General features: G+C 38.6%; 1 protein-coding gene across 1 annotated transcript in view; it reads right to left on the bottom strand.

Moving 5' to 3' along the window:
* Positions 1 to 15,792, bottom strand: part of LOC132852817 (ryanodine receptor 3) — a 177,375-nt gene that overhangs the window by 99,629 nt on the left and 61,954 nt on the right. The window contains exons 7-16 of the mRNA XM_060880264.1: positions 15,649 to 15,748; positions 14,944 to 15,037; positions 13,264 to 13,338; positions 11,863 to 12,019; positions 10,131 to 10,295; positions 9,779 to 9,900; positions 7,302 to 7,482; positions 4,240 to 4,375; positions 614 to 709; positions 274 to 392 (exon numbers count right to left, since the gene is read on the bottom strand). Of these exons, the coding sequence (XP_060736247.1) occupies positions 274 to 392; positions 614 to 709; positions 4,240 to 4,375; positions 7,302 to 7,482; positions 9,779 to 9,900; positions 10,131 to 10,295; positions 11,863 to 12,019; positions 13,264 to 13,338; positions 14,944 to 15,037; positions 15,649 to 15,748 (1,245 nt within the window). The remainder of the gene's footprint in view (positions 1 to 273; positions 393 to 613; positions 710 to 4,239; positions 4,376 to 7,301; positions 7,483 to 9,778; positions 9,901 to 10,130; positions 10,296 to 11,862; positions 12,020 to 13,263; positions 13,339 to 14,943; positions 15,038 to 15,648; positions 15,749 to 15,792) is intronic.

Here is a 15,792-nt window from a genome sequence, read left to right as displayed (position 1 = left end):
TCTAATATTTTACATGCAGAAATCCATAAAAATTGCTTTCTTTTCTCTTTCTCAGTAATGTTACCGAGATATGATAGCCCTGAAATTGATACGAACAAGACATACCTGGTAATTAAAGTAATAAATGATATATTCTATGTTGAACCCTGTTCAGATTCGAAGGAAAGTAATCATTTCTTATAACTCATATCTACTTAACAAACATCATCTTCATTACTATGATACCCATTCGCTAGTTGGTCAGTGATGTAAAAGGAAACAGCAGAAGCTAACCTTGTGGTTGCGTCCATGTTTGTATAGCAGTGAGATGATGGATTTGATATGTCCTCTCTGAATGATGTTAAGCGCCTCTGGGCTTTCGATTAAGATGCAGTGAAGGACCTCCAGGATCCCTGAAGCACAGATTCAGTCATTAAAGCTCCAGTGCATGGGGAATCAATAGAAAGACAGGACAGCACATAGGAACATGTGTTTCAAAGAGATGCAGTAAATATTCCAATTAAATGAATTTGATGTGCATGTGTGGGGATGAACTTACAAATCGGCAAATCAAATCTATCACACTGGCAAAATAACTATTCAGCAGTGACAATAATGAAAGTGTCTGTTCTACCTGAGGAGGACTCCAGTCTCTCCAGCTTGCTGACCAGCCAGTCCAGGTTTTGAGAGAATTGTGTGCAGTTATTTCTGTTTCCTCGGATCAAAGCGGCTAAAAACCGAACGGCAAAAATAAAGGGTGGATTTAACTTGTTAGCAAACAAATGCATACTCTTGAATATTAAGAGAAATCACACATCCCCTCAAAATGTATTACATTGCTGGAAGACATTTATAGCTATTTTACAATTTTAATAGACATCACTCTCTTTCCAAGGACATGCAAGTACACGTTCAGTCAGCTTGGTTTTCTTTATTTTGGGGGTATTAATTAAAATATATATCGTATACCGTCAATGACCTGAGCCTACTGATGCGTAAAATAGATTTAGAGCATACTGTCAGGGTCAAACATGACTAGCTCTGTCATGTTGCGATAGAAGGGAAAAAAAATACAGGTGTCGCTGTGCATGTGTGTGTTTTGTATCCACATGCTGGGAGCTGATGACTGCAGCTGAGATGTGGCTAGCACACTAATTCTCCTTCTATAGCAAAGCATAACAACACAATCAAACGCCATGTGAAACACACAGATCCGAGGTCCGATCGAGCAGAAAGGAGAATATATCAGGAAAATATCAGGGCAGAATTTGAATAAAAATGCACCACAATATTTCTAAAATGTCGACGGCAAAAGTTTACACATGGATTAAATAAGTGTCTGTTTGTCAGAATACAGTATATGGATTCAAACACCTATTATATTTATCACCTATCATATATTTCTAGTTTGAATAAGCCTTCATTTTGTCGCTATGTTGATATTTGCGGCTATATGGTGTAGGGATTACAGTACGTTCGTGACCGATCATATTAGAGATGCGCTAACATCTGTATGTTACAAATGTAATAAATGTTATGTAAATGTAAATAAAAACATCTCCGACACAGCGCAGAAATATCATAGCGCCAAATTATATCATTTCTGCTGCCGTGGCATTTCGGCTCTGTTTCAGAGATTTTAGAATATCTGTAAATACCATTGCGACGGGAGTATATATGCTGTGTCGAAAAAGTTATCTCTGATTAGATTGGTTACAAAAATAATTCCTACATGAACGAATCTTTAGCATTTTATTAACTCGCTATCATTCATTCATTCATTCATTTTCTACCGCTTATCCGAACTACCTCGGGTCACGGGGAGCCTGTGCCTATCTCAGGCGTCATCGGGCATCAAGGCAGGATACACCCTGGACGGAGTGCCAACCCATCACAGGGCACACACACACTCTCATTCACTTACACATTCACACACTAGGGACAATTTTCCAGAGATGCCAATCAACCTACCATGCATGTCTTTGGACCGGGGGAGGAAACCGGAGTACCCGGAGGAAACCCCCGAGGCACGGGGAGAACATGCAAACTCCACACACACAAGGTGGAGGCGGGAATCAAACCCCGACCCTGGAGGTGTGAGGCGAACGTGCTAACCACTAAGCCACCGTGCCCCCCTTAACTCGCTATCATTATTAAATTTTGTATACAACACATTTCTTCTCCCTCTTCACCTTTTGGCCATTTTCTCCTCCGCTAAAGAAACTCTTAAGCTTCTTAAAAGTCTTCTTCCCTACACTTAACAACTTTTAAAGATGTTAAGATGCTTTATCAATAACCTTTATCTTTATTAAGGATCTTCGCTTTAATTTTAAGGGGAAATGACCACATTTCGGAGAATTTTATTAGAATTTCTTCAATAGGAGCAACTCTTTACACTGGGAATTGTCATTAACATGGACCCTGGCTTTTTTGTGTAGGGCTTTTTTTTTTCATCTCTATCTGTATGATGTTATTTATTTTCCACTGCAAGCCAATATCTCAGCTAAATGAATGATTTTCATGCCATCAAACTACAACTTCACTTATTATCTGGGAATCCTTTATTTCATATGAAACATTCACTCATTCATTCATCTTCTACCGCTTATCCGAACTACCTCGGGTCACGGGGAGCCTGTGCCTATCTCAGGCGTCATCGGGCATCAAGGCAGGATACACCCTGGATGGAGTGCCAACCCATCACAGGACACACACACACTCTCATTCACTCACGCAATCACACACTACGGACAATTTTCCAGAGACGCCAATCAACCTACCATGCATGTCTTTGGACCGGTGGAGGAAACCGGAGTACCCGGAGGAAACCCCCGAGGCACAGGGAGAGCATGCAAACTCCACACACACAAGGCGGAGGCGGGAATCGAACCCCCAACCCTGGAGGTGTGAGGCGAACGTGCTAACCACTAAGCCACCGTGCCCCCTCATATGAAACAATAGAAATGAAAAAAATACCTGATAGAAAATGAATGTCCTCTTAATAATTGAATAACTTTTTAAATAAATTTTAATAAAAACACAAAAACAGAATCTTCTGATCCGTCACCTAAAGACTAACTAAAAATACCTTACAAATTTTTATGTAGCTCGTTACATAATCTTAAAGCTCGCACATTATCTTAATAGTATCTTGTGTTTTGATTATTTTTATTTTTTTCGTTAGAATAGACACAGCACTGTCAGTGGTATTTGCTGAGAGTCAGGAAAGAACATCAACTGTCCTATTAGACACTGATAGGGACAGATGACATACTTCATCATGGGTTCAAAGGCGACCTGCTGAGAAAACATCTGGGCTGAACAGGATATGATATCATAAGACATCACAGTACCCAGAGGGGTAAAAAAAACTGTTCAGTATATTAAAGTTGGAACGCTGAACCAAAAAAATAATAAAATGGAGGTATAAATAGAGGTAAAGCAAATAAGGAGAACCTTCTAGATAACAAATATATAAAAGAATAGAATAAAATATGAGTATCTATAGATATATCTATAACTATTTTGGAAAATTTTCACTTGCTTAGATATATGTTTTCAGAGTAAGAGTCCCTGACTGAACCATAAAAGCAATAAAAAAAAATCCTCAAGCTGCCATAAAGTCCTAAAGCTAATATTCTACTAAGGTAAAAGGCAATTAAGCCTTTGGTTACTTTCCCTTAGATTTCAATAGCATAATTTCCAATAGCTTTCAATGGTATTCAACCTTTCTCTATATTTTATAAATGATATTTCACTCAGAAGCCACATTCACGGCCATACCAGATCAAAACCCCACAAGAGTCTTCCAGCAGTAATAAAAAAAATAAAGTGGTCTGACTGCCATTTCTAATAAATCATCATTCAGCCACACAGCAGCTTCTATGTACAGTACTGGTGACCACAAGAGATGCCTAAAACTTTAATAAACCAGAGAGACCACTCTGTACTCTCTCTCACACACACACACACACACACACACACCTAAAAACACTACAAAACAAATGAACACAACACACACACCAAAACAAACATACACACGATAAACACCCAAAAAAGTGCACACAATATATACACAGACCATAAACACCCAAAAACAAAACACATGCACAAACACACACATATGTGCACACACACTAAAAACAAACACACACACACAAACACCATAAATAAATAGAAAAATATACACCCAAAAGCAAACACACGCACACATGTACATAAGCACACACACACACACACTCTGACATTATAATGTCTTACCAAGGAGCTCATAGAGCAGGTTGAGAATGTCTTTCCAAGCTGCACCAGCTTCCTCTCCAACACATTCCCCAAAGTGTGCTGCGCTGTTATAGACACTCAAACGATCAATGCAGTTAGACACCAATGTCAGCATCCCCTAGGACAGAAAAAGTCAAATAGAGACAAAGAAAGAGTAAGAGAGGTTAAGAAAGAAACCTCTGCTGTCACAGTGACCATATGTGTCCACTATTACCCTCAGTGCAGAAGCTTTAAGCTCTAGTCTTCTGGGAGATCACATACCATGGCACAAAATAAAACAGAACATTAGTGGGGTGCAGGTTTTGTACACAAAAACGTTTGTATCAGCATTTAAATTTGGACCTGAAGTACGTTGTCTCAAAATAAGGGATCTAATGTTTACTACGGTGGCCGAGAAGTGCAAAACACATTAACAAATCCAAAAACAAAACAACAAATGCAAAAACAAAACAAATCCAGAACACATTAACAAATCCGAAAACATTAACAAATCCGAAAGCATTAACAAATCTGAAAACACATTAACAAATCCGAAATCACATTAACAAATTCTAATACACATTAACAAATCCGAGAACACATTAACAAATCCGAATACACATTAACAAATCCGAATACACATTAACAAATCCGAAAACATTAACAAATCAGAAAACATTAACAAATCCGAAAACACATTAACAAATCCGAAAGCATTAACAAATCTGAAAACACATTAACAAATCCGAGAACACATTAACAAATTCTAATACACATTAACAAATCCGAGAACACATTAACAAATCCTAATACACATTAACAAATCCGAAAACACATTAACAAATCCGAAAACATTATTAAATCAGAAAACATTAACAAATCCGAAAACACATTAACAAATCCGAAAACATTATTAAATCCGAAAACACATTAACAAATCCTAATACACATTAACAAATCCGAAAACACATTAACAAATCCGAAAACACATTAACAAATCCGAAAACATTATTAAATCCGAAAACACATTAACAAATCCGAGAACACATTAACAAATTCTAATACACTAACAAATCCGAGAACACATTAACAAATCCTAATACACATTAACAAATCCGAAAACACATTAACAAATCCGAAAACACATTAACAAATCCGAAAACACATTAACAAATCCGAGAACACATTAACAAATTCTAATACACATTAACAAATCCAAAAACATTAACAAATCAGAAAACATTAACAAATCCGAAAACACATTAACAAATCCGAAAGCATTAACAAATCTGAAAACACATTAACAAATCCGAAAACACATTAACAAATCCGAAAACATTATTAAATCCGAAAACACATTAACAAATCCGAAAACATTAACAAATCTGAAAACATTAACAAATCTGAAAACATTAACAAATCCGAAAACACATTAACAAATCCGAAAAGACAACAACAAGTCAGACAACCCGGAAACGCAAGTTTCCATTCACAAACTATACCTACCTTTTCCGGGTTGTCTGACTTGTCGTTGTGTTTTCGGATTTGTTAATGTGTTTTCGGATTTGTTAACGTGTTTTCGGATTTGTTGTTTTGTTTTTGCATTTGTTAATGTGTTTTGCACTTCTCGGCCACTGTAGTTTACAGCTGACAACAACACAGTGCTGATATTTTATTATACTTTCTAAAAGACCCGAGACATTCTCTTTAACTGAATGCCTTTAACTGTCATTTCATAAAATGCTTGCATGATTTTTCAGACATTTTCCTTTTATAACAATGAATTATGACAAAAAGCTGATGGTGCCCTGTGCAGAGAGCGCGGTCTGCATTAATTTAATTTATTTATATAGCGTTTAACAACTGACGTTGTCTCAAAGCAGCTTTACAGACGCATAGAAACCGAATACACATTGTAAATACACATAAAATTCAAATTCAAATGAACATTTACTGTATCTCTAACATCTATCCCTAATGAGCAAACCTGAGGTGACGACGGCAAGAAAAATATCTACCTAAGATGATATGAGGAAGAAACCTTTCGAGGAACCAAACTCATCCTCATCCTCATTTGGGTGACACTGGACAGTAAATAATGCAAATGTAAATAATGTCCTTTGTTTTCATAACAGCTCTAGTGTTTTACTTTGGAGCTCAGTGAAACAGTGTTAAGGTCAGGCTACTGAAGAAAACTGCTGAAAATTGATTACAATGCTTCTGCGAAAGAGGTTCTACTAGATATTGGAGCATGTCTGTGGGGGTTTGTGATCATTCAGCTACAAGATTGAGGTCATGCACTGAGGTCAGGTGAGGAGGTCTGGGGTGCTGTCTGCATTCCAGTTCATCTCAGTGGTGTTCAGTGGGGATGAGGTCTGTGTCGGACACTTAAGGACTTCTATTCTACTCTTACCCCCGCAAGCTGTGCCTTCATGGACGTCACTTTGTGCACCTTGTCATTCTGGAGCATGTTTGGGTTGCTTGGTTTCAGTAAACAGAAACTGCAGTAATATCATGAAGACATCCTACAGTATGTAAGATCGCAAGACGGTTGTCGGCAAACATCTGGTCATATAGTGCATCTCAGAGTATACGTTTTTTTATGGATGTATAGCAAAATGTGAGGCTTGCTTTACTAAGACATGGCTTATGTCAATCACAAGGTTTCTCAATTGGCACAGGAGGCAAATTTTAATGCTAAATTATTGTACATGCATCATGAGAGCATTATAATTCCTCATATCACCTTCTCTAAAGGTCCCGTCACAGAACTGCCTTTTATTTCTATCCTGAGCTGAGCAGATAGATCTGGAACTGCACATTGCAGAATAAAAGCCATTTTATATTTGATGGGTGCAATTTTAGGTAACACTCTGAAATGCATCATAGCTTAGGAAAAATTGACAAATATATTAAGCTGCTCTTTTAAAAATTAGACCATGTCAATTTCCATCAGCTAGACTGTGGTAATCTGCCTCTCAATTCAAATGTTGTTAAAAAAAGGATGCACAAAATGACAAAGTAGGCTTGTGTAAGGATGCTGTAAAACTGATGAGGAAACTGACCTCCTGTTTGAAGAGATTTTGACGGTTCTTGAGTGAGCGCAGTTTGATCTGCTTCTCTTCATGCTCCAGTTCAGCATCAGGGAGTTGAAAATATGTAATGAGGTCATTTAGGGTCTGGAGAACCTCATCGACGGGAAGAACGACATCTGTTCGATTCTTTCCAGCCAGATTGTCCAGGTCTCTGAGAGTAAAGTGTATCAGGATATAAGATTTAATGTTCACAGTGTGATAAGAGAGTGTAATGAGATTGGGGTAAAAACGTAGGGGTCTAAAAATAGGTATGGCAGTCATCAGTCGTTTAAGGATTAACATATAGCGTTTATCTTCAATTGAGTATCTTTAATTAATTGATGCAGAGTGAATTGAATGCACAAGTGTTTTCACAGAGCATGATCAGGAAGCAGTGATGCAAGAAAAATGTTATGCGTGAGAGACCTTCTGTACTGCAAGCTCTGATCTCCGAGACACACAAGCATCCTTTCTACTGGCAGTTGCTTGACAGTCAAATCCATTTGTGAGACTTTAGAGAAGACATATTTTCCCATGTCTATGCTTGGTCAATCTCAATCAAGCTTAATCAATAAAAAACAGACCTTGATCTCATCCATCCATCCATCCATCCATCCATTTTCTAAAAATTATTTACTCTGTCTGTCTATCCACCTCATATAGTTTCCTGACTCACATCTCCTTCTCATACATGCCCACAAATATATTCAGGAGCTTAGCATCTTACAGGTGTCCTGTCCTCCGAAGCTAGGGATAGACACTCCTCTCTCGCCACCTCATTTCTCCTTTCTATTATTAGCATTACTTAAAGAACACTATTGCTCTCTGTAGCATCCATTAACATGGATTTTTCCCCCCTTGTGAGCACTGCCCTGCATTCAGCTTCCCTTTCTATCTTTGGGTATATGAAATGTGTTCCCTGCAGGTTCTGCTTGTGATAAATAATTTCATTTTACTGCCTTATAATCAGCAACATGTTGCAAATATTTTCCTCCGATGAGTCGATATTTTTATTTCATCTAGCTGATGAGCACAGCATGTAATAGAGTAATAGAGGGTGACACGGGAGTGGATTTTCAAACCTCTCCCGTCCCACTCCCAAATAAAATTCCCGTCCCATCCCAATCCCGCAAAAAAATACTGGGGAAAATCCCATCCTGTCCCAATCCCAGAAGAATGACTCCCATTCCCTCCCACTGGGAGTGGGAGGGAGAAGTGAGCCCGACAGAGTCATTTTTTCCCCCAGAGTAGTCGTTGCAGTGTGAGTTTCAGGTCAGACTCCATTTTTAATTTTCGCAGCTTCTAAAGGGCATTCACTAAATTCCTGGGGTTTCGTTACCACGACGTAAGTGGGCGTGTTTCCAGAGGTCTTGGAAAAACGCCCTCTTTAAAAAAAACAGCATACTACGAAAGACAAACAGTCATACAGGTAGATTTGTTTTAGAAAACAAATAAACAACCAAAAACTACGGTTATGGTTAGGGTTAGGGTTAGGGTTAGGGATAGGGTTAGATTATCAAATAGGCCACACCTACCTGATGACGCAATATCTGTTACGCTGTTCTGAAATCCCTGGAAATAAGTGCCCGCGGCTTCTATAGAGTGCATGGGGAAGACGCCTTCTCTTATATTATTAGTGGTTGGCATACATTACTGCCACCAACTGTCACGGGTGTGTGGAGCACGTCATTCATTTAACCAGCCATACCAAAGCAAACAGATTATATTTTTATTTATATCAAAGGTATATTTGTGAATTCCCAGTCCCGCCCACTCCCGCTGACATTTTGTCGTGTCTCCATGTCCTGTCTCCATTTTAAAGTCACATGATTAATAGTGATTTTGTTTCCCATCCCACGGGATTCCCGTGGGATTCCCGTGACCCGCGGGAATTCCGAAAAAAATGTCAGCCTCTACTGAGCAACTCCTACAACATGTCATGTGCTGATAATTGCTGAACCTGCTAACCGGTACAGCTCTTTGTATTGGAGCAGGTATTCCATCCACACACCCTGTTTTCTCTACAGTTGGTTTGGATTGCCTGCAAATTTCAAGCTTTACTCAATGGTTAGCCAACAACAATCATCCTGCAGGACACCCGTGTCTTGTTATTGTTGCATCTAGAGCACAAATTGTGATAATGTACAGTATCAGATCGAGATGCAGCCCTAATGTTACATGCTCATAATGTCACCAGCCTAAGGGAAGCAGCCCACATTTTCACATTCAATTCATAAATGCATTAAGATGTTAATGATATTAACTCAACCCGTTTAACATCATAATATGTCCTCACAATGAACTACACGGAGATAGATGGCATTTCACAAATCGAAAACCTTTTGCAGCTTAGAATGTTAAATTGTTTTTTTTGGAATGTTTAGTATTTTTTTTTATTAAATTTTTTATTCATTTTTTTTTTTTTTTTTTAAATCAAAAGAATTTTGTTGAACAAAACATCCCCACACCTGATGAAATGGCTGAAGAGTCTGGTGCTGTTGCGGATGATGCGTGCTGCACGTGATTCTTCGTGCTGACAGCGCTGAAGCGTGAAGCCATCATCCATGTGTCCTTCTGCATGGAGACATGCCTGACAGAAAGAATTGAGAAGCGAGAGGACCTTATGAGCATGACTCATATTTTGGAAAGCAATAACTGGTAAATCTAATATTGCATTCATGTAATTAAGTAACTTTGTATTGACTGGTCATGCCATGACATCAAACACTGAAGCATATAAAACGTAGAAACTGTATAATAGCGTGGAATGATTATTCTTACCAAATCACAACTGACGTAAAGAATATGTATGTGACTCACCCGTCTCTTGAGAGGCCCCAGTCGTGTTGATTTTACATCCGGTGCCTGGTACGAGAGCCACAGGCTAGTGGCCATGTGCATGATGAAACAGAGCGAGTCCCCATACTTAATCTCAGGCACCCCCATGCCCTCAATATCTTTCTTTGGACTCCACTCCAGCTTCTCCTACAGAGTGCAGCATCATAAAGATCAGAGATTCATTCATTCTTGGTTTAACAAAAGTCTATACATTGTGGATAATAAATGTATATAAATTTAGCCACACTTAGTGGTTAGCACGTTCGCCTCACACCTCCAGGGTCGGGGTTCGATTCCCGCCTCCACCTTGTGTGTGTGGAGTTTGCATGTTCTCCCCGTGCCTCGGGGGTTTCCTCCGGGTACTCCGGTTTCCTCCCCCGGTCCAAAGACATGCATGGTAGGTTGATTGGCATCTCTGGAAAATTGTCCCTAGTGTGTGATTGCGTGAGTGAATGAGAGTGTGTGTGCCCTGCGATGGGTTGGCACTCCATCCAGGGTGTATCCTGCCTTGATGCCCAATGACGCCTGAGATAGGCACAGGCTCCCCGTGACCCGAGGTAGATCGGATAAGCGGTAGAAGATGAATGAATGAATGAAATCTAGCCACACTACACTTAATAAGAAACTTAAATCTTAGCAAACTGAAGCAAACTTTGCGAACTTCTGTTGCCGACAATACAGACAAAATCTTTTGCGCTCTCAAGGATTCGTTCATTAATTGCTGGGATTCAAAAATCTGCATTGCAAGTAAGATAAAGCAGTATATAGAGTTAGAAAATGTTTTACAGCACATTTATTAGGTGAACTATTCAGTGCTGGAAATCAATCAGTACATTTATACTGTATAATACTATTTAATCTATTAAAAACAACATAGGCAACATCTAAAAATCGTTCCGAGTTTCTTGACGAGCAGGTCAACAAACTGACACAAGAAATGGTAAGAATCTATTTAATCATGGTAAGCTGCGGGTGCTGAGCGAGCTGGGTATGAAGAAGCAATTTGCAAAGATGGACAGATTAAGCCAGTCAAGGAGAAGGGCTGACCTCCCTCTCTGAGCTGACTCATAATTACAAGAACCCCCACACAGCAGGCAAAGACTGAGACAGACAGATACACAGAGAGAGACATGGAGTTGCATATGAGAAGAGTCCAGAAGCTGATTCATACTGTAGCTATAATTACTGAGATGCTTTAATTTTTTTTCCTCTGTGAAACAAAATGTTACGGTATACAAAAAAACCCAATAAATGAGCAACAAACCACAATTCAGTTAAAACACCTACTGTTTGAAAACAAAACAAATGGGAAAGGGTTATTCATTTATTCTCCATAGATCAGCAACACTATTCTCCATAGATCTCTTTAAGCTTTTAGGAGCCATTCTAATAAAGACTAAGAGTCAGAGCAGATGGGGCAATTATTTTAAATGGCTCTTTCTAATTAACATCTTAGACGCATATCCGTTTAAACCAATGCACAGGAGTTTGTACTGGGTTTTTATAATCATATAAGTATTTTAGGCTTCCTAAAGCTTTCTGCTCTCACATAATATTTATAGCTTAGAAGCCAACATTTGCCTAAAATATCCTAGAATAACATGTTCAAATTCTCTAAAAGCTTCCAAGGAGCAGTGTTGATTTAGGATCAGTTATAATCCTACAAACAGAGAGGAATCATGTCTGCTGTCCTAACAGATGTAACGTCAGAGACCTTGGATGCTCGGAAGCAGAAGGCGGTGGAGGCTGTGTCTGATTTCTCCCGATCCTGCAGCACAAGGCCTTTGTCTTCAGTCAGGGCCAGATAATGACCTGTGGTGAGGTGGCGCAGGCGAAATGGCTGTCCCCAGCGGATATGACTGCCGCACCAACTGCACACATGCAGACACACATTTTACACAATTATATATATCGTCGGTGTCGGGCGAAACCTCGTACAGTATGTCCAAATTTGGTCAATTTCATATTTTTTCACATATCGATGCTATTGGTCGGTCCCCACGTGGGTCTGTTATTTTTACAAGTTATTAACCAATCTAAAGTCTTGAAAATAGCTTGAGCGCAAATCTTATAACACCACTGGACACTTCAACTGTCCACCTCTTCCTCACTCCGCGGGAGAGATTCGCGGCATATTTCTCCTAAAAAGAGTCGCAACGAATCAACACGTCTTCTGAGGTAAATGTCTTCAAAACACTGGGCTCAAAGAAAAAAAAATCTTGACCCCCGCTAGTTCTGGTGTTCGTCTGAGGACAGGAATTTAGCGCAAGACAATCCACTGCAACGCGGACTAAACCCTGTGCACTGCAGATAAGGTACGGCGTTTTTTTCATTTCCTGAAAAATAACGGTTTTGGAGATATGAGGATTCCGCCCGACAGCGACAATATGCAACAACAGAACTCTATCAGTACAGTGGTTTCCCTGACAACAAGTGTTGTGATGTAAGAATGTATCAGCTGAGATTGAGATGGAGAGAGGAAGAGTGTTTTAAAAGGCCACAGGAGGATAACTAACCATAGACTAACCATACACACTAGAGATATCACCAACACCATACCCTCACCAGTCACTTTTGTAGGAACACCTGTACACCTGCAGTACCAGGCATTAACCAGTCATATAGTAGCGATGCATTGTATAAAAAAATATGCAAATACAGGCCAAGAACTTTAGTCCATATTCACATCGAAATGAAAAAAAAGTGTGTTAGAAATTGCCTCAAAACTCTGGCTTCTGATTATTATTATTATAATTATTGATTTCTTGCGAAGTCCTTTGCAGCGATGGGAAAACCATCCATCTCATAATAAACAATCAATCATTGGTCAGAACTGAGGGAAGGAAAGTCTCCCTTGTGGAGTAACAAAAGTGTTCACCCTATTGTAAAAATATACCAGAATTTGATTAAATAACTGCATGAATCAGCAGGTATGCAAGTGTTCCTATTAAAGTGGCTGTGAGCATATAGTGATTTTTATCTCATATATATATTATTGTTGATTTTGTGCATATGCCTATCCATTGGAAAGGATAAATCCATTATAAAGATTTCATGGTGGAGGGCAAGGGTTCACCTAAGTATAGTTAATGTGTGTGAAGTGGGAGATACACACCTGATCCGTAGAGGTTCCAATCTCCAAAGAGATCTGGCCTTGGCCCCTACTTTGCCTGTTTCATAGTTGACTATTCTATAAAAAACACAAATCATGATTACATCAATACCCTGTTTGTGGGTAAAACCCCTTATTCTGCAGTTATAAGTAAGTCAGACCAAATCCATTACGTAAATTCAACATGAAGGCTCGAAATCAGACAGTTTAAAATCTATCACAGGCTTATAATAAATGATCAAGACAGAATACCATGCTCCAAATCTTCTTCTCCATTTTGCCTTTTATTGTGACAGTTATGTAGACGTGATTAAATTTTAGCAGCCAGACAAAGACGGCTAAGTCACAGCTGACAAACAATATCTCATCCTGCATCTCTGACCTAAAAATAGGCACTGATGACTGGAGAGAAGATAAAATATAACTGTCCTTAAATGGCTTAGGGGAAGTTCTCAAGGTTCTGTTACCTTGGCCTTGACCCAGTTCAGCAGACCTGTATTCTCTATCTCTCCTACACACACACACACACACACACACACACACACACACACACACACAGCGCTATGCTACAGATAGCCAAACAGTTACTGCTTTTCAGTTGCTGCTGTTCAAGACCTTCCACTCCATCCTTGGTAATCCATGTCTTCATGAATTTTATTTTGTACACAGGGGCTGGGGCATTAGTTCCAGTGGGCTCCTTAGTTCCAAGACATCTGATACAACTGGGTATTAGACTTTGTTGCAACAGTCTGGGGAAAGTCTACATATATACGTAGGTGTGATGAAATTATGTCCACAAACATTTGGCCATATAGTAAACAGGGATAGATTTATGCAGACTTCTACAGTAGGTTTTAGGGACATGTCCAACTATCAGGAAATATCCCAGCTGACTTGTATCCCTGTAATCAAGATGATTGTTTAGGTTCATTGTTTAGTCTACATGCCTACAATTTTAGTCTACATAAATATATGGCTTATTCACATTTAAACCAAATCATTACACTGTTTATAAAATTACATATAAAGTAGGAAGCTGGTACAACAAAATGGTAAAAGAATGGATCATTACAACTGATGATATATTCTGTTTAATAACCTAAACTTAGAGCAATCATTTGTTCATGTTTTTTCCACCACAAAACAAATTGTAAATTTAGTGTGCTGCATGTTTTATAAGCAATTTATATAAACAATTTAACATATAAAAAATGTTTAAACTGTCAGCACACTTAGACATCCTGTATTTATGACAAAATATGTAATAATGCACAACTATTTTAAATGTTGGTAAAAAAGTATTTGGTGAAACTGTTTTGGTACTTTTGTCAATTTGGAGATATTTACAACACAGATCTGGCAACCCTAGCCACAGCCCCTTGCCAAAGATGGCACTGTGATTTGGCAAAATTTCTTATTCCAAATGTCAGATTACGCCCACAGAAGAAAAGCAAATATCAAACAAAAGAATACAAATTTTTGTTAAAATCCACATCTGTGAGCTAATGATATTCTACTGATGATGCAGTAATTTAATTAGTTGTGGGATTTATTATTAAACAGGGCATTACTGGAAAGAAACTACAAAAACAAATGATCTTTCTGCCAAAGAACAAATTGGGGCTCGTTCTGACACAATGCTTACATATCCATTGTCTTCCATAGCACAGTCTAAATTCTTACCTCTGCTGTTCCTCACTCTGATCTGAGCCCGGGATCGTCAAAACCTCATCATGTCCATGAAACAAACGCATCACATGACCACCAAGGAGATATCCTGTAGGAGAAAGGGGGAAACTACTGACCAGAGCAGGAACCCAAACTAGCAAAGAACTTTCCAGTCCAAATTTCCAGTAATTTGTGAAGAAAGTTTTCAGGATTTTTTTAATGCAAGTACATTAACATATATATATATATATATATATATATATATATATATATATATATATATATATATATATATATAGCATAGATTATAGGAATATGATAATATTCATAATAATAAATTCAATACATTCTCTATTTACTTTGACAGAAAGCAAGGTTACCTGCATGAGTTCCCAGTTTAGATCATACAACATGGGAGAAAGGGACGAGCTTCCCGCCAGCATTCAACAAGCACTGCCATATCTCTCATTTTAAATCGATAGAAAAATACTGCTCTTTTGTCTTTTGACTGATAACTCATACTACTCGTTTAGTCTGATGTTTAACTCTAGAACGTCTAGCCAAAATTCATAAAGTCTGGCAGCTATGGAAATATAATCAGAGTAAATTTCACTGACTATAATGGAAGTAGTGATTAACTCATTATATCGCGTAAGCCTGGTTTCACACACTACATAAATCTACATAGTGTTTTAGTAAAACAGAAGACGTATACTGCACCTTCCTCCACACTGCTGCCAGAACAGGTTGGATGGACATTCCACAGAGTCTGCATGAAAGATGCATCCACCTGGATGTTACCATTGGAGATGGAAAGGTGCTAAACAGTGGAGAGTTAGCATCAGTTACCATAGTAATCCAGAA

Source organism: Tachysurus vachellii, chromosome 10, assembly GCF_030014155.1.
Source record: "Tachysurus vachellii isolate PV-2020 chromosome 10, HZAU_Pvac_v1, whole genome shotgun sequence".
Classification (NCBI taxonomy): domain Eukaryota; kingdom Metazoa; phylum Chordata; class Actinopteri; order Siluriformes; family Bagridae; genus Tachysurus; species Tachysurus vachellii.
Note: the sequence above shows the minus strand (reverse complement) of the source record. Positions and strands in the feature narration are given on the sequence as shown.